The sequence below is a fragment of the Colletotrichum karsti genome, assembly GCF_011947395.1.
Source record: "Colletotrichum karsti strain CkLH20 chromosome Unknown Scaffold28, whole genome shotgun sequence".
Taxonomy (NCBI): Eukaryota; Fungi; Ascomycota; class Sordariomycetes; order Glomerellales; family Glomerellaceae; genus Colletotrichum; species Colletotrichum karsti.
Window position 1 is genome coordinate 139,215 of NW_024065928.1, and position 18,893 is coordinate 158,107.

The 18,893-nt window shown below is 55.3% G+C and overlaps 4 protein-coding genes across 4 annotated transcripts; 2 read left to right on the forward strand and 2 right to left on the reverse strand.

The window, feature by feature from the left end:
* Positions 1-309: 309 nt before the first annotated feature.
* Positions 310-3,689, reverse strand: CkaCkLH20_08391 (uncharacterized protein; the record flags this gene model as incomplete). The annotated part of the gene is made up of 3 exons (XM_038891106.1): positions 310-832; positions 881-1,323; positions 1,380-3,689. 3 exons carry the CDS (start codon positions 3,687-3,689, stop codon positions 310-312), a joined length of 3,276 nt encoding a protein of 1,091 aa, XP_038743480.1.
* A 1,911-nt stretch (positions 3,690-5,600) lies between these two features.
* On the forward strand, positions 5,601-8,553 carry CkaCkLH20_08392 (voltage gated chloride channel; the record flags this gene model as incomplete). Its single annotated transcript, XM_038891107.1, has 7 exons — positions 5,601-5,814; positions 5,891-6,270; positions 6,323-7,468; positions 7,519-7,851; positions 7,901-8,284; positions 8,335-8,445; positions 8,500-8,553. The coding sequence occupies 7 exons, from the start codon at positions 5,601-5,603 to the stop codon at positions 8,551-8,553; spliced, it is 2,622 nt and encodes an 873-aa protein (XP_038743481.1).
* Positions 8,554-10,476: 1,923 nt separating this feature from the next.
* Positions 10,477-12,044, forward strand: CkaCkLH20_08393 (4-aminobutyrate aminotransferase; the record flags this gene model as incomplete). The annotated part of the gene is made up of 2 exons (XM_038891108.1): positions 10,477-10,778; positions 10,835-12,044. 2 exons carry the CDS (start codon positions 10,477-10,479, stop codon positions 12,042-12,044), a joined length of 1,512 nt encoding a protein of 503 aa, XP_038743482.1.
* A 555-nt stretch (positions 12,045-12,599) lies between these two features.
* Positions 12,600-13,661, reverse strand: CkaCkLH20_08394 (uncharacterized protein; the record flags this gene model as incomplete). The annotated part of the gene is made up of 4 exons (XM_038891109.1): positions 12,600-12,762; positions 12,834-13,404; positions 13,460-13,574; positions 13,632-13,661. The coding sequence occupies 4 exons, from the start codon at positions 13,659-13,661 to the stop codon at positions 12,600-12,602; spliced, it is 879 nt and encodes a 292-aa protein (XP_038743483.1).
* Positions 13,662-18,893: the final 5,232 nt, after the last annotated feature.

Genomic DNA, 18,893 nt, shown 5'->3' on the forward strand with positions numbered 1-18,893 from the left:
CTGGTAGTTGGAGCTTATTCGTCGCCGAGTATTCGGGATTGGCAGAGGGACTGAGTTCCGAAGAGCCTCGTCATGATTACTCCTGAGAAGTCTTCTGGGGGTTGGTTCTTAATCGGAATCCCATCAGCCCGCGCAGCAAACCTGAATACAATCTCAACCAAAAGCGCTCTCTTCATTTTAGTCAACGTGCCATCTTGGAGCAGCTTGTGTTCACATATCCGGGATCATCAAGAGGCTGTGCGGGACAGGGAAAAGTACATTGTTCCAAGTGTCTGCAAAAACACACATGAGGTGTGAAGTTGATATTATCTACCGACGTTTCGCCACAAACTCCTCCAGGTCGACATGAACCCGCAACCCCTTGGAGGCCATCGTATTAAACACAGAGCGAAGCTCGAACTCATCCATGACGTTGATGAGCGTCGTGTACGCCTCGAGAGCCAAGTCCTTCGACCACGGACAGTGTCGCAAGCCCCGGAAGAAGACGTCCTTGGCCTTGGGCCGGAACTGCTTCGTCGCGTAGCTGAACCTGATGTAGCAACGCCAGAAGTCAGGGTTGGTTCTGCATGCTGGACTATCGAGCGCACGCTCAAAGGCAGCTTGTGTGGAGTGAATATTTCCTCTTTCCAGCTCGTAGCGAATCGCAAAGATGCGGTTGCTGATGGAATCGTTGGTATCTGTGAGTGCGACTTTGCGGAGGATGTCGCGGACTGGGTCGTCAATGCCGAATGTTGTTGATGCCCAAGAGAATAGGGTGAGAAAGGCGGTGTTGCGTGGGAATAGCTCAATGCACTGGGAGAGCTGATCTCTCAGATATGTACGCCGGAAAGGCCTGGAAGTGTTAGAGACGAGAAAATTGTTGGCAGTTGAAGTCACTTACCCTCGGCTGGCATGGTGGTAGAGGAGCCTCGCGCCGGCTTGCAAGAGCCTTTCGTGGGCCTGCGACTTGGCTAGGCCTTGCGCGCACAACTCAGAAGAGACAGTCCATACTCTCTCCATCGCCATTGTGATGCTTCCCTGCGCCTCGGAGGTGGGCTCTGAGGTTTCCTCTAGTGTCAGGTACACCAGCATCGCGAGACATTCGGCAGTCAGGACAGCATCGTCCAACTGCCTCGTGGAGAGGTGCCGTTCGAGGGTGTCTAGTAATATCTGACGGGCTTTCAGAAGTTGCGTAGAAGTTGGTGCGACCAGTCCTGGCGTGTTCCTCAGAGACTCGTCAACTGCCGCACACAGACGCACCACAGCTGACGTCCTGTTTCCAGCTGAAAGTTCCATCCATGCCCACGTCTTCCAGAGTATCAGTCCTTGAGCATGGTTCGAAGTCTGCGAGCAATGAGTCAGTGATTGTACAAGGAAGGCGCGAGGTGGTGAGCACTCACAGACAGCAGCCCAGTTGCCGACTGTACCACCTGTCGCCCAACATCCATGTTGCCATAGCCAAGCTCAGCCAAGGCATATGCGTTGTAAAGCCCCAAGTTGGAGGGGTTCTGTTTGATGAGAGCCTTGGCACGCTTCTTGATGCTACTTGGTTCATTGACCACATCCACAGCCAAAGAATATTCCGCTAGTTCTTTGCAGTTGCCCAGCGTTACCAACTGTCGAAGAGCACTTGCAATCCATGACAAGTCGACAGGGCCGCCTTCGGTTCTGGATATAGTGGCCCATCCACATAGATACGGAAACCAGTCGGAGCCAGCGAACAGCAAGTCGGACGAGACGGCGAGCCGCGATCCGTCCTGTTTGAAAATGGGGACCCTTTTGGTTTCGTCCATGACTTCCGGGTCATTGGGCCTCCGAGTCACGTCCTTCTCGAACATGCCCAAACCACCAATAATCAGCGCATCATCCTGTGCAGATTCCGTCCACTCGCTCGAGCGAAACGCTGGAGGTAGACAGCAGAACAGGAGAAACCCATCAACAAGCTGTTTCCAGACTGCTGAGATAATCTCGCTTGGTATGACAAAGAGAAGCTCCTCAATGTCGGAGAACATGACAACTCGATAGGGGTCGTCCTCGAAGACATCATCCGTAGCGCGGCCGGGAGTTCTAGAGACCGTTGCTCGGTGTCTCTCAGTCGCACCCCAAGACTTATACACATCCCGTGATTGTGCAACAACCTCACTGTCGCGGTGTGATTCAGGGGCGTCGACTGACCCATTTGCCTGGACGTAGTGATGCCATCCGCGCGCGTTCTTTTCTCCTATTCTGGATCCCTCCTCTTCCCAGAAGTCCCGGAACGAGTCGATAACTTCTGAATCTGGCATCGCCTCATGACTTGTTGGCCGTTGTAGATTGAGTTCCAGAAGCGCCTGCCATGCTGCAACCGCCAGTTCACGGTACCCAGCGTCGTATATGAACCTGGTAGCTCTAAGGAAGACGTATATCATTTGTGCATATCGTGGCGCCGCAGCGTCATTTGTGCTGTGGCCTGGCCCCGGGGAAACCGACACGGACGCTTGTTTGGCAACTGTTCGCAGTCGGTCAATGTGCAAGGACTTGATGTCGTTGTACTGGAATGTCGTCAAGCTTGTGAGCCTGTGATCGATCCTTGCTTTCCAAAGACAGAAGCTCGAGTCGTGATTTTTTACCAAGTCCGCCCACTTGCTATCAAGCTTCGATGAAGACCATACCTTGGCGCCTTCCAGCATTAAACCAAGGAGTAATCGCTCTTCGTCTTCGGGCTTCTTCGTCTGTGCCAGGGCGGACTCATACATTGAAATCTTGATTTCCGCGAAACTGTGTATCTCGGCCTTCGTCACCTCGTGATTAATGCTCTCGCTGGCTTTCAAGAGGACGTCTTGGTGTGCAATGAGGTTGAGCCAGGCTGGGATGTCTTCGGGGCGTTCCTTGACCTGGCGTGATAGCTGTATGGAACGCTGTTTCAGAGGCTCATCTGCATCGAGGTTCAAGCCATCGTCCTGGTCGCTGTCGTAGTCGAGATCGCTGTCGGAGAATTCGTGTGCCTTTGCCTTGCCCTCGATCGATCTGTATGAGGGTTCCTCATCTCCGGAAGGCTCAAGCTCTTCCGTATGGCGGCGTTTTGAAGACCTGCTCAGCGGCACAAAGTCCTCTTCGGCATCAGTCTTAATCTCCTGGGAGATCTCTAGCGGCCGTATGCGTTTTGTCTTGAGTCGGTGAATTTTGTGTTGGAACAAAGATCTGTCTCGCAAGCTGGAGTTTCCCTCACCCGGCCGCCGAATGCTAAATTGCTCTCGGGGACCATCTCTGTGAATGACAAGAAAGCCATCGGAGCCAAGGATTCGACCACGGCCGCCTCGACGGTACACAGGTACACGGCCATGATCGTTGCCGCCATACCTCCTGATCAGGGGATCGCCCTTTTTGTCAACGAAGAAACAAGCATTGCCAGGTTTGTCTTCTACTGCTATCGCTTTTGCAGGATGGGGGTTTTCAGCGAAGATTTCTCGATCCCTGCTGCGGCTCCGGCTGCGTTTGCGATCACGATGACGGTGCTCCGAGCGATGCTCATGACGGTGCTTTCGGCGGTCGTCACGGTGTCGAGATCCATGCCGAGATCGACTCTCATCGGCTAAGTCATCGGCTCCGTCTTTTCGGCCGTGGGCGGCTTCACTAGATGACTGTCGAGCCGACGGCGCGGGAGTCGAGGCCTTGGGCTTGAAAGACGAGAATTTGGGCACCGTCAACTTCTTGTCCCCGTTGTCTGACATGTCGCCAGTCTGCGGCTCACCGGGTCATAATTAAGATGCGCACAGTCAGATATTGGGGGCGGTGGCGGCCGCTTGACCTGGATGACAGGCCGCAGAATGGTGCCACGCGAGGTATAGACGCCGGCGTGTGGCGCTGAGACTATTGTCGTGAGAAGATGAGGTTCCCGTCGTTGAGCGCGTCCGTCGTGTTGAACGGTGACAGAAACGGAGGCGTGGATGGTTGGCGAATCAAAGCTCGAAGACGTCGGTGAGGCTCTCAAGGTGCGTGAGATTGACAGCTTAGGTAATGCAGTTGACGGTGGACGGTGCATCAGCGCCCCAGAACGGTGTAGCACGTGTCTAGACTCGACGGGAGGTACGGTATCTGCAACGGCCGGGGGTTACAGTGGTACCATCCACGACTCAGAGCCAGTGAAATAGAATGGGGCGTTCAGCTAGCGGCTTCTGGGGTTTGAGCTGCGGAAATCATACTGGAAGCAGACCTAGCCAGGCCCGGGATATTGGATATTGTCAGGGCCTTGTTTTTAGCCTGCTGTTTTTGGATTCAATCATTCGGAAACGAGGTCAAAACAAACTGACTGGTAGGATGGTACAAGAATAGTTGATGCGATGGTAAGAAGAACGGCCATGTTGAGGAATTCTTGTCATCGATAAGCGGTATCCAGGATTGAGACAGCTTCTCATTTTTTGATAGTCATTTGATACAGTCCCTAAAGTAAGGCACCTCGGCTACTAATGATCTGGAGGAATAGCTAGAAACACTGGCTCCGCGCCAAAACTCGGAACGTTCCAGACGGCAGAGACGCAACCTGCAGCCACCCTTTTCCCCATGCCTGGCGTTGCAGCGGAGAGCCGGGCGCGGGATTGACTCATGATTGGCCGGAGATGGCGTGCGGAGGAGGATTTTCGTTACTTTGTACCCGCGTCGTAAACGGTTGTAGGGATTATGCAATCTCAGGGTCCTCGATCTGACCGTTTTGGCGGAAAATGCGCCAAACTGCGGCCAATAACCACCTTCAAGTGGATGGTCACCAGGTGCTATGACGTCCACAGCCAAGACTTTCTGCCTCTTTAGTGCTTCCTTTTCCACCGCTACAATCATTTGCAAGCACTGGTCTGCGTGTTGGGTGGATCACGCCCTCCTCAACTTACCGCGCGTGCCCGGTGCACAGCCCGCCGGGGTGAGAATGAAAGTGGACGGGGACAAGACCGTCTGTCGCATTTTGTTTCTCGCTTCTTCCGATGGACCTGGATAGACATATCGACGTCGGAGGAACCAAGCGGAGACGGTCCAGACACCTGTTGATGATTCTTTTCTTCTTTCCACCCTTCAGCTCGACTCCTTCATCTCCCGTCAGACTCATCGCCGCCCGAGCTGTCGTCTAATGGCCACCCGAAGCCAAGAAACTGCCATGTCTCGCTCGCGATAGTCATCCGCCCTACACCTTCGTCGCATCTGACACCGAGCCCCTCGACGTGATCACCTTTCCGCCGCACCCATTCCAACCTCAACCCTCCTCGTACTTTGCTGGAGTGATCTGGACCGACTCGATATTACTTCACGTGCAGACCTCCAGCCTGCCTTGAACCTTGTCTCCTCGGTTGCTCGCCCGACTTGTCAAAGAAGCCCAAGTCCAGGCAAAAACACTCGCCTCCAACCACCATCGGCACCACACCCCTGAACCTTCCATAAGTGTCTAGCTTGCACTTTACCTACCTTACCTCGACGACCTCGAACGTGTTCTGTGCTATCAAGTTTATCCCATCTCGTGGGCGGCGAACCTCGTGCTTATCATCCACCAGCAAACCTTTGGACGATTAGTGAGAGCGAACCCAATCAAGCCAGCTTTGAAACAGACCCGAGAACTTTAACGGCTCAAGCCGCCTTCCATCCGCACATCAAGCCCTATCATGGCGACCTTACCAGACGACGACGCGCCCTCGGCGCCTCCATCACCAACAAGCACGAGAAGGCCGAGATTCGACCGGACAGGCTCGCTCGGCGACCCGGACGAGCGGTCGCCTTTGCTCTTGAGCTCAAGATCCCGCATCCGCCGCCCTCAGCCAGGTCCAGATAGTCCAAAATTTCTCACACCACGCCTGTCGAGGAACCACAGCACCGCAGGTAGGTATCGCCGGCTCTCACATGCTTTGCGTGCACCGAGAAACTATCCCAGCTAACCCATGTCCTTGCCATCCAGGTAGCATCAGGAGCTTGCACCACAGTCGCAACCCGTCTTTCGGCCAACGCTTGTCTCACGCCTTCAACGATTACCCGGAACCTATGTCCGAGTCGAAACGATCGATCCTAACCGATGAACGAGTTTGGTATGACCAGTTTACATCAACCGACTGGGTCCATGATAACATTATCGATGCCCACCGAGTCAAGGCTATCAAAATGCGCAAGGATTTCTGGGGGAGGATATACGCCGTTTTCGACGCCTCGCAAGGCTGGATTCTCAGCGCTGTTTGCGGCTTCGTCGTTGCCCTCGTCGCTTACGTCGTTAATTTGTCCGAGGCTACGGTTTTCGATTTCAAATACGGATACTGTGCGCGGGGCTGGTACATTAGTGAGAAGGTGCGTTTCTTCCCTCTCGGAGATAGGTCCGGAGATGCTAATACCTCCGCAGAACTGCTGTCCAAAAGGCACCTGTGACGACTGGCGAACCTGGTCTGAAGTCTTGAGCTTCTGGCCGTTTGGGGATGTGGGAACTGAGTTCACTATTTACCTCTTCGGAGGCATCTTCTTGGCCTGTACGGCCTGCGCGATGACGTTGACCACCAAGACGGTGGTGCCCTCGGCATATCGCATGACGACCTTCGACGAGAACCTCGCTGCAGAGCTTGCCCCCTACGCCGATGACCCTCCTAGTGACGAGAGTCCGACGCCTCCTGAGGTTGTCGAGGCGGTTGCAGCAAACATAGAGGCTTCAACGCCACCCCCGATGGTCTATTATTCCGCTGCCGGAAGTGGTGTCGCCGAAGTTCGTGTCATTCTTAGCGGCTTCGTCTTGCACGGTTTTCTCGGTGTCAAGACCTTGTGTATCAAGTCTGCCGCTCTTATTCTCAGCGTGGCTTCTGGCCTGAGTCTCGGAAAAGAGGGCCCATACGTCCACATTGCCACATGTATCGGCAACATCGCTTGCCGCCTGTTCTCGAAATACGACCAAAACGATGCGAAGAGACGAGAGGTCCTGTCCGCCGCTGCAGCGGCTGGTGTTGCGGTTGCCTTTGGCGCGCCAATTTCAGGAGTTCTCTTTGGTCTCGAAGAAGTATCTTACTTTTTCCCGGCCAAAACGCTTTTCCGCACTTTCTTCTGTTGCATCGTGGCAGCACTATCGCTCAAGTTCCTCAACCCCTACGGCACTCACAAAATTGTGATGTTCCAAGTTCAGTATGTGAGCGATTGGCACTACTTCGAAATCTTCTTCTTCATTGTGATTGGGATTCTCGGGGGTGCTGCTGGAGCACTCTTTATCAAGGCCTCCAAGCACTGGGCCAAGTCCTTCCGCCGAATCTCTTACATCAAGAAGTACCCTATGCTGGAAGTCTTCTTGGTCGCTGTTGTGACTTGCCTCATGAGCTACTGGAATGTTCATACGAAGCAGCCCGTCGCCAAGCTCATGCTCAACCTGGCATCGCCTTGTCACGACGGCACCGACCGTGAAGATTACGGTTTGTGTCCTACGACAGCCGACGGCATCCCGCCTGTCATCTCAACCCTGTTCTACGCGTTTCTGATCAAGGGCTTCTTGACGATCATCACTTTTGGCATTGTAAGTAATAGAGAGTGTGCAACAGTTCGGCAATAGCTAACCTTGATTAGAAAGTTCCAGCCGGTATCTATGTGCCGTCCATGGTTGTCGGTGGCTTGATGGGAAGACTGGTCGGCCATGTCGTTCAGCTGACTGTTCTGACGTACCCGACCTTCGGGCTCTGGGCTCGATGCGCCGAATCACCGACCGGATCTTGCATCCAACCAGGCGTCTACGGCCTCATCGCTGCCGGCTCGACAATGTGTGGCGTCACTCGACTCTCAGTAACTCTGGCAGTCATCCTCTTCGAGCTTACAGGCAGTCTGGACTATGTCTTGCCCTTCTCGCTGGCTATTCTGGTGGCCAAGTGGACTGCGGACGCCATAGAGCCTAACAGTATCTATGTTAGTACAAAACAACTATTTGGGTGAAGGACGCAACTAATTCGGGCAGGACCTCCTTACGAACATGAATTCATACCCCTTCCTCGACAACAAGCACAAGCCTGTCTTCACCTCCGATCTGGCTGATATCGTTCCTCGAGTGCGTCGAGAGAGAATCATCGATGTTAGCGCGTCACCCGTAGTATCCGCGACAGCCCTTCGCTCCAAGCTCCGGACCCTCCACAGGGCCGGTGAAATCGATGGCGGTCTGCCCATCATCCGGGACGGCATCCTGGTGGGGCTGATCCCGGCCCCGGACCTTGAGTTCGCATTGGACAACCTGGACGATGAAGCCTCAAGCAGGTGTCTGATGGCACATATCCCAACAATCGAAGACTCTGATGACGAGGAAATCGAAAGGGACAAGACTGACTTTACGTCCTTTATCGACCCGGTAAGCACCCAATACCATGCGCGCCCTTGACTCCGACTAACCTAGGACAGGCACCAATGGCCTTGGACATCCGTTCTCCCATGGACCTTGTCTATGAATGTTTTGTGAAGCTTGGTCTTCGTTACATTTGCGTACTGAAAAATGGACGCTACGCTGGAATGGTCAGTCGATCTCAAAGTACCCGCATCAAGGCCATGGCGACTAACTAGCTGCAGGTCCACAAGAAGAGCTTCGTGAAGTACATGCGGGAGCTCGAAGACCATGAATGATAATTTACACTGGCCAACCGAATGGCCTCGGGCGGCCAAGTTTCATTTCCATTCGTTTCACAACGCCACCTCTTTCCAACCGAGGGCGCTTGTACATTCGGGGAGCAAGAGAGGCTGCATAGCATAATGTCTGTTTCACGACAGGCTCGCAGTTCAGCATTTGGAATACGGCGTTTAACCATTTCGAATTTCGTTTTGACTTGTTCCGGTGCGCGTTTTGTTATTTGTTTCCTGGATAGGATCCAGAAGTGGCTGGGAATATTTTCATGCCAGATTGCATAGCATTGCTTTTTTTGTTCTTGTACCGTCCGCTGGACCACAGGATATATGGGATAGGCTAGATTGTTACTGCATCTTTGTTCGTGTCGGGCCTCGTGGCCGCTCTTCCTAGATTGGGATGCATCCGGGCGGCAATAAACCTACTTTTCGCGAACCCACAAACATGGACTCAATGCCGGGAATCGAAGTGAATCGTGGTGGTGATGATGATTAGTTGCGCGATTCGGACATGAAATGTAAGAAAATGGACTGGGCTGGCCGGCCGGGGCCGGTGTTCGGCACGGGTGTGTCGGAGTGGGGCCGTCGATCCGGCGGGTGACGAGACAGGCTTGCCGATAGTCTCGCGCAATCGACAGAGGTTGAGTTTCTGTTACGAAAAGGCCATCTTTCGGTTTCGAAATCACGGCCGGAGAGGAGCATTCTATTATTCAACGACCGGCAAACCACTTCCCGGTCCCGGTTTCCGGTCCCGGCATCGGCCATCGTGATGTTCCTTTGTGGGTAGCTAGCGGGTGGCGCTAGGCCCCTGCCCAGGCGAGTGCTCCCCTGGCGCGGTGGATAGGTTCCCACCTGGAGAGATGCTTATCGTCATGGGCTTCGGCGGGAAAGCAAGCAATGCTCTTATCGCGTGATGGCGGGGACGCGGAGTGACACCGAGATGATGTTGGGATAGATAGGCTGCGATTGTTACGGTGAGTCTCCTTTTGCGTATGTGTGAGGTTCGAGGAGGAATGGCTGATATATTTAAAAAAGCGTAAAGTGCAATTGGGGGAGGCGAATTGGATGCAGTCACGTACAAATGCCATCCGAGGTCCCGCAAACCCAGGCTAGACGTCAAATCCCACTAGAGGCAAATGCAAATAAGTCAAGTCTAGCTTGGACGTTTGCCGTAATCAATGACCACAGGGAACAAGCTTCCTGCAGTTGGAAAGCTGAAGCTGGGAGCCGCAGGATGCAAGCCTCATGTACCTTGATACACGCCGCCGGGCGGCGCGCGCGGGCGTAAACGGCGTGAGTTTACCCCTCCAACAAGCCATTCACCGCCCGCGGTGTGAGGTCACTAGGAACCTCCTCCATCTCCCTGGCACTCTGGCTGAGGTGCTGCTCCCCCAGCTTTTCCCACTGCGCATTGCCCCGCAATTCCTCATTGGGCACGTAATCTTTCCCCCTCCTCCTCGGTGCTCCCTTGCCGTGTCCATGGTCCATCGCCAAGCTAACGCAGCTTCCGGCAAGGGTTGGCCGCGCCGGCCGTGTGTGCGTGCCGTCTGAACTCCCGTCGGTCTCGAGTCAACACCAACCGGGGGGAGGAGAGGACCAAAGCTCGAAACAGGTACGACAATACGCCTCCACCACAAGTGTGTCTGACGAACGACACTTGATAAGCCGTGGCCACCCGCTATCTGTTATAAACAGCCCCCTCCCCCGCTCACCGTCTCTGTCTCGTGGCTTTCTTCTCTCTTTCACTTCTGCATCCTCTCCTTGCTTCATTGGCCAATTGATCGTATCTCGAAGGGCACATCTTATCTCCTCCGATATCGCACAGCTTCACACAACACCGCAAGAGAGCCAGCACAGGAAGAAGAGAGAAAGAGAGAGAGAGAGTGAGGTTCTCCAAACCACATCACATCCCAAAACCCGCAAAAGATGGCCTTCACGAGAGCCTCAGCGGCCCTGCGCCCGGCCCTCCGCACGGCGGCCGCGGCCAGCAGGACACCCGTCTCCCGCCGAACGCTCTGCGCCTCTGCCCCGCGCATGGCCGCCTCCCTCTTCGCCGGCGAGCCCTCCGCCCCGGCGCTCAAGACCGACATCCCGGGCCCGGTCTCCAAGAAGCACACCGAGGACCTGCACAAGGTCTTTGACACCCGCAGCTTGAACATGCTCACCGACTACAAGAAGAGCAAGGGCAACTACATCGCCGACGCCGACGGCAACGTCCTGCTCGATGTGTAAGTCCTATTTCGCACACAATGAACTGATATCCGCTGACCTCCTTCTTCTATAGCTACGCCCAAATCGCCTCCATTCCAATCGGCTACAACAACCCCGCCCTCGCGGCCGTCGCCCAAACCCCCGACATGGTGAACGCCATCATCAACCGCCCCGCCCTCGGCAACTTCCCCCCGGATGACTGGGCCGAGATCCTCCGCACCGGCATCCTCAAGGTCGCCCCCAAGGGCCTCGACCAGGTCTTCACCGCCATGGCCGGCTCCGACGCCAACGAGACCGCCTACAAGGCCGCCTTCATGTGGCGCCGCCAGCAGGAGCGCGGCGGCCCGGATGTCGAGTTCACCGCCGAGGAGACCTCCTCCGCCATGAACAACCAGGCCCCCGGCGCCTCCCAGCTCTCCATCCTCTCCTTCAAGACGGGCTTCCACGGCCGCCTCTTCGGCTCCCTCTCCACGACCCGCTCCAAGCCCATCCACAAGCTCGACATCCCCGCCTTCGACTGGCCCCAGGCCACCTTCCCCCAGCTCAAGTACCCCCTCGACCAGAACGCCGAGCACAACGCCGCCGCCGAGAAGGCCTCCCTCGACGAGGTCGAGCACCTCATCAAGAACTACCACATCCCCCCCGCCGCCGTCGTCGTCGAGCCCATCCAGTCCGAGGGCGGCGACAACCACGCCTCCCCCGCCTTCTTCCGCGGCCTGCGCGAGCTGACCGCCAAGCACAACGTCCTCCTCATCGTCGACGAGGTCCAGACGGGCGTCGGCGCCACCGGCAAGTTCTGGGCCCACGAGCACTGGGACCTCCCCAGCCCGCCCGACATGGTCACCTTCTCCAAGAAGGCCCAGACCGCCGGCTACTACTTTGGCAACCCCGAGCTGCGCCCCAACAAGCCCTACCGCCAGTTCAACACCTGGATGGGCGACCCGGCCCGCGCCATCCTCTTCCGCGAGATCATCAACGAGATCGAGAGGCTCAACCTCGTCGAGAACACGGCCCGCGTCGGCGACTACCTCTTCGGCAAGCTCGAGGCGCTCGCGTCCAAGTACCCGGGCCAGTTCGCCAACCTGCGCGGCAAGGGCCAGGGCACCTTCATCGCCTTCGACAACCCGCGCCGCGACGAGTTCCTCAAGAAGGCCAAGGGCCTGGGCATCAACATCGGCGGTTCCGGCGAGAGCGCCGTCCGCCTGAGGCCGATGCTCATCTTCCAGGAGCACCACGCCGATATCCTCATCGAGGCGCTCGAGAAGATTGTCAAGTCGTGGTGATGACTTGACGCATCTCCTGGCATTTTCCTCTTGCATTTCGGGTTTATCTAGCGTTTGTGAACGGTCTCCCAAAATTTAGGGGATGTAGAAGAATGATTTGAGGCAATACCAATCATGATATTTTATGACTCTATCCACGTATGCTTGGCATCTGTGAGCTAAAGCTCAATGTCTGTTACCGCATCAAGTGTAACTCCTCCCTATCGTACACTTCGTTCGACACATAATTACGTTAACGCTCCGCAGTTAAGACATGTCTAGCCTCCCAAAACCCTTCCTTTTCGGATAGTGATAATGAATAACCGGCAACGCCTTCCGTGTAATGTACATGCGCATCGTTACAACGGGGATTCATTCACCGTCGTCTCTAGGGATTGCTTAGTTGATCGGGATTGCGCCAATACTGAAGGGGCAACATGGCTGTCCCGTTCCGTCTCGACTCTTTCGAGAATACCGGTAGAAGGTAGCGCCATCTGCTTTTCCCCATCATCGATCCCTCGACTGACGGAACCTCATGGTCCTGATCGCGCTTCTATCTCGCCAGTCCCTCTTGTGTCAGGTGGCCAATGTGGGGTATGGCTCTTTCTTTCTGTGATTCGGGCAATTGCGCTCGCTCGTCGTAAGATTCTCGAGGTATATCATCAGGTCGGCCACGGGTAGCTTCAACTGGTGTTGACCTGCCCGATGGCGTCCTTGGTTGATCTGCTGCATGGGGCGTCTGTTACCAAGGTTAGCGTATGGTAGGCCCGTTAAATCAGTGAACTAACCGTTTGTGCCTTGTCTACAGACCTCGGCCGACCGCGCTTCTTCCTAGGTGCTTCGCTGACTGCTTCTGAAGCCGGGCCAGGAGAAAGGCTATACGCAGAGCCTTCTGCTGGGGTGCCTGGACTGTCTCTGGCTGAAGGAGGAGGCAGCGGCGCGGGTGCAGGCGCGAGGGGTGTGAGGTGCTGCGGAAGCAGAGGCCTCAACTGCCTCGCCTTATCTGCCCGGGAGGGCCTGCCTCTTTTCCGAGGTAGAGGCGGCGCGGCTTGTGGTTGACTGGGGCTCGGGTACCCGTTCGAGGCCGGTCTGCTGTCGACGCCAGTGGTGATCGGACGGGGTTTTATACTCGCAAGCTGGGTGTTCTGCAGCTGTGGTAGAATCGAATGCATAGGTATCGAATTGCCATATGCCGCAGGGCTTTGCTGGGCAGAGGCAAGCGGCGGCAGCTGTGCCGGTGGTTCCATCGGCGGTGCCACTGCCAGCCGTTTGGGTGGCTGCTCGAGAAGATCGTTCATGGATTTGCGCTTCAGATCTGGTACTTTCATCGGGCCCTGGAACATGTGTTCGGTGGCTTGTATGCACTGTTCCATTGTGCGTCCTAGGATGAATGTCAGCTCCCACGGGGAGGCGTCGCGAGACTTGATATGACGAACCACTTGGCAACTGCATTTTGAGCCAGTCTGGGTCGATTTGGTATGCTTTAAGAAACTCGACCAGATGGCCCACGTCTAAGTTACTGGTTTTGATAACCTCACCGAGGATAAACCTCTGTCGCGGGGTAAATGTCAGCAGTCGTATTTCGGTAGTCGATGGCAATGCGCATACCTTTTCACCTTCCGTGAATGAGTAGGCCATTGTGAAAAAGATCAAGGTCTGCCGGGAGAGGTGTCATGAAAACAACTGAAAATGGTCAAGCTCGATCTGAGGGCTGGCATTTGCGACGGGGAGGTGTAGGAAACGAGCGTCTCGGCGCTACCAGTCAAGGGAAAAGTAAACGAGGGGCAGCGAGGTCAAAAGCCGTTGGAGTGAAAGTGATAGGGCACGCAGAAGAGCGAGCGAGATCGACGGAGCCGGCGCCGTGAACTCAAGCAGTCCGCTTGGGACAGGCAGGCGACGGCCAGGCAGACAAGCGCGGTAGCAGCGGCAGGAGGCCGTCGCAAATGTCACGAACAGCCGCCGCGATGGGCCTCGTCTCGCTTTGCCGCAAACAGAGCGCGAGGTAGATGCGCTTGCAAGAACGACACCGGAAAAGAGCAGAAGCACCAGTGAAGTTAATGAAAGTTGCCCAAGCAGCGCAAGCGCGCGTCTTTTAGCTGAGGCCGCCGAAGAAAAGACCCCGTCCCACGACGAGGTCGAGGGGAAGTTGGACGAGGCGCGAGATGGAGGGGGTAACACAGCCTGGACAGGCCTTGGTCGTGGAAGTGGAGGCTCGAATGTTTCGTTTGTTCCTGGGAACCTGGGTCACTTTGCGACTGTGACCGCGGGAGGCCCTGCACGGCGCGCGGTCGGGGACTTGCTGGCGTGACCGGGGTTGTGGTGGCAGGTCTGAGGCGTGTTTTTGAAGTTGAGAGACTCTGGGGGAACAAGCGAGACAGTTTGCCGAGTCGTTAATTACGCGTTATGCCTGTTCAGGAGGCATTCCAGGGCGTCGGTCTGATCGGTCGATGCTTGGTACCTCAACTTGCGTTGCGACGGCTGTTCGCAGCAAGGAAGGGAAACTGGGGGGGTTTTTGAAATAGTCTTGTTCTGCTGGACTTGGGCGAAGACAAGGAGGATGTTGTTTGTCTTGAGGTTCGTGGTGAGGGTAAGGTAGGCGAAGTGGTCCGTCGTGATTACCAGCAGGCCTCCCTTGGCATTATTCCTCGTCTTGCTGAGTGAGATTCATGAAGCATGGGAAGCAGGCGCAAATGGATAAACAAATCGCGGCTCCAAAAAGCCGGTTCCTTGTGAGTGCCTAGCAGAGTTGCAATGTCCGAGCGAAGGTGGCTGGGGAATGCCCGCAGATCTATCGACTCAGAAGGCGATGGATGACTGATAGAGACAGGACGTCGCAGGGCGGCGCAACGGAGCCTGGAATGTCCCAAGACGAGGCCGACGAAAGGAGGTTGCAATTCTGGCGTGAGCGACTGACGTCGAGACCTGGGTATCCGTACGAGAGGGTAGGATTGCCGAAAATCAAGCGGGAATCTGACTAGGGGAAGGCTTCCGGTAGGAGTGTGGGAAGTCGCCTCTCATGGTCTGCGTCCTGTCGAATGTGTGTCGATAGTTGCTGCACAACGGGCACTGCCAATCTGGGCATAAGTTTAATGTAATGTGCTCCGTCGGTTGTTGGTGGGTGGTGGAATGAGGAGGGAGGGATGGATGGATTGATGGATGGAGGGATGTTGGATGTTGGCGCAAGTGTCGATGCGATGTGGCGCCCTGGACAAAATCAGGTCAAGTCAACCTAACGACAGATCGAGGAGGTTTGTGTGCGTCGCGCGTCGTAGTCATGCTGTCTGGATTTTCGGTTCGGAGGTTGATGATGGTCCACTGGCTTTCCGACGTCTTTCTTTGCTGAGTTCTGGTCCCTTGCGGTAAGCATCCCGTCCATTCTGGTCTGACCCGGCAGTGGCTTTGTCTCAAGCGCCTCTCGCGCCTCCCTTTCCGTCGTCGGATTCTTGCTTTTTTCTCGACAGCCGAATCGCCCTTTTCCTAATTTTCTTGCGCATGTCTCACCAAGCCCCCAAAAGAGGAAGCGCGCATCTGGTTGGTCGACAGCCACATCCAGAGACCCTTTCTCGTTCGCATTCGAGTTCGAGAATGGGGGCTCAACAAGACCCAGAGCTCCAACACTGTTGTGAAAGCTATGCCAATAGGTATACAGAGTACGGAAGCCGTATCCTCTCTATAATCTGATGGTTGCTCATTCAGAGGCATCACATATGACTGCATAGCTCTATGCAATCGACAGAGCAGGTATCCGCATCCCTGTCTCCCGCCCGTCCTGCACACTGCACACGCTTCTTGTTGCTTGAAGGTAGGTTGCTGCAGCACACCTCAGTCCCATATGCTGGGCTGTTAGTGGCCGGCACTGGGCTGAGAAGAGCCAGATGCAGCCATTATGTGCAGGCTGTAATGGGAGAGCGTCCTGCAGCTGCAGTGCAATGTCTAATGCCTCCAGAGGGTTGCGTCGACCGGCCAATCCCATTACAGGACATTTCCCGCCTGACTTGATATTCTGCCACTTGCAGGACGTCATTGTCGTTGTGTTTGCCGAGAAAGATGACATCTCCAATCCCAACAAGTTTGGTGCAGGAGGCATCCGTAAGCTGAAGAGACCTCCAGCTGGGAGACAAACCAGACGACGGTAAGGTATCAGCACTAGAGGCTTTGGCTGAGGATGCGGGACATTGTAAAAAATCCGAGAAATTTTGGATTAACGAAAAGAACACTTGCACTGCGCTTGCAGCGAGTTCCGCATCATCCATCCATGGACACCTTCCATTACCCAAGGTACGGGCGGAAAACTGGTCGGTACGCTGGCACCTCACTGCGACTGCACTTGCTCCCGAGGTCGTATCGACCCGATATCAGCTGGAGGCGCACTGAAGCTCCCGTCCGTCAGCAGCTGCCCCTCCTCCATTTCCCCTCCTTCCCACCTGCCAACCCACTCCCATCTTCCGTTTGAGTTCAACCTGCCATCCCATCTTCCACTTGTCGAAAGCGCGCACCCTCTTTCGCTGGTCAAATTCCTTTGGCGACCTCAACATAGAAGGAAAGAAAATGCGATCAACCGACGACCAAATAAAGAAAACAGGGGATGTTTTAGTGCCCGCGCAATGCCAACGGCCGGAGTCGCGTCTGCTATCCTCATTGGCCATCCTTCAGCCAAACCCAACTCGCTGGTGACTCTGGGAGGAAACCACTGGATTCCCTCTTCGCCAATCATCGACAATAACGGCATGTGAGCCAGCACGGGGCATCGGTTCGTCACATTTCCCGCTGCGCTCTTGTCAGAGCCCGCCGCAGCCAAACCAGCGCCGCACCTGAGTGGGCTGAATCGTCCATGATTTCTGGGGGGCGGCCCAATATGTGACCCGAAGGAAGAGAGACGACGATCCGATACAATGAGGCTGAGGAAAATCCGAAGTCCAGTCACACGATCATGACCATTACGACGAACCACGAAAGATATCAAAGACGGAGAGTCGGGAAAATCGACTCGTTGTCAAGAACGCTGCGTTCATCCACCGCCTCTTTATATTTCTGGGCTCCCCAAACCACTTCATCCGGCTTCAGCGACGTCTTGCTGCACAATGAGTTGGCATCCTCCCACTGGGAGGACCCACCCATGTACAACCCGTCCATGCCAATGGCTCCACGCCGGCGGCCGGCCTCACCAGACGATACCAAACGGCGCCTACCGCCCGTTGCTAGCAGGGCATCGTTGCCCAAGTCGGGTACGACTGCAATCCCTTTCTTCCTTGTCCGAAGATCCCCAGCATCGCCTTCGCTGGGCGTCTCCTCTGCAGTGCTGGGATATGCGTCATGTTGCTTCAAACTTCCCTTACCCTCCAGACCAGTGGTCGCCTTGGGCTAGTCCATCGCCGAGCGGCTGGCTTGGCTATTCGCTCTCGCCGTTGACGTTGCATCTGGATCTATGTTTAATCGGATGGACATGCCTCGCGGCATCTCTTCCAGTGGAGTTGGCCATCGGCAGTGGGCAGAGGTTGCAATTCCAGCCAAATACGGCATTTTGCTACCCGTCACAGCATGAGCGGCAGCCCGCTGTGGATGACCAAGCGCTGCCAAAGCCTTGATATCAGACGGAGAAAAAGCTCTCAGATGGAATCTCACTCTGGCTGGAAACGGCTTTGTTCAGGGGTGGTTTCTTGGAACATGGAGCAGGCCAGGTGGGTGCGAAGTGTCGGTGAGAAGACTGAGAATGCTCTCCTCAAAAGACTCTGCCCTGCACCGTGCTCTTGATTCATGACCAAGGCGCAAATTTCTCAAGAGCAAGCATTCTACTTCTCCTACAACGGAGAAAAAGCACGTCAGACAATTGAAGAGGCTGATTTGGGTTTCAATAGATCAGGCTTCAACCGGCGTTACACAACCTTGCTGACGCGTGTATTTCAGGTTCTATCCGTACCGTAGGGACAATGTCTATTTCCAGGCGCAAAACTGCATTGAGGCAACATCTGTGGTGTTTTCGAAGCAGGCCGGCCCTTCCAGCTTGGTGATTGTTTTCTCTGAAGCCACGCTTACTTTGCATCAAACAGTATTGGGCAACTGGCAACTGGCAACTTCGTCTGTGGAGGCATCAGTGACGTGGGATCTCCGTCCAATTCGGATTTTAAGCAACAAGTAAGTCCCTTTGTACCTTACCTGTAGGGTCTCGTAGGCGGGGATTGTTCGGGACAAAGCCATTGGCCAGATCTCGCGACAGCTATTCTGGGGAAGCTACGATCGGATTTTTAAAAAGTCTAGGCCTCGGAAACTGGCTGAAGTAATATTCCGATTACCTTTCCGCCCGGGCGCGAGTTCCCGCCGGCGCTGTTGGCAACCTGGAAGCCCGGCTCAGACGCTCCAGGCACGGAAGAGGCTAAGCGCGACAGGCTGTGGCTGCTGCTGCTGTTGCTGACCTAGGTGCTGCCCAGGTTCAGAAACTGCTGAGATTATTCTCGTCTACCGTCGTCCCTTCGCAATTCTTTGCGACTTTGCCCTGGAAGCCTTTTTTTTCTAGCCGCCGACGATACAATATTCTTCGGAAACCGATACATCAAACATCGAATTTGCGATTGCCCAATCGCAACTTGGTTTGCCGTCATTCTCGGTGCGACCAACACTTGCAATGCGGGAAACCTTTGGCTCGGACTACTAACCGCTCTCTCCTAACGCGCCGCCGCCTTGCACGTCGTCCCCCATTTCCTCTCCTGCCATACTTATTCTTTTCTTTCCTTCCCTTCTCCACCCAACACATCTACTGCAGCTTCCTTCATGCGCACCGACCTACTAATTCGCAAATTCTTTGGTCTCTCGCGTTCGGCGCCTTTGGATCTTGTCCCCAATTCGAACTCCAAGACGACACGACCCGCGACACAT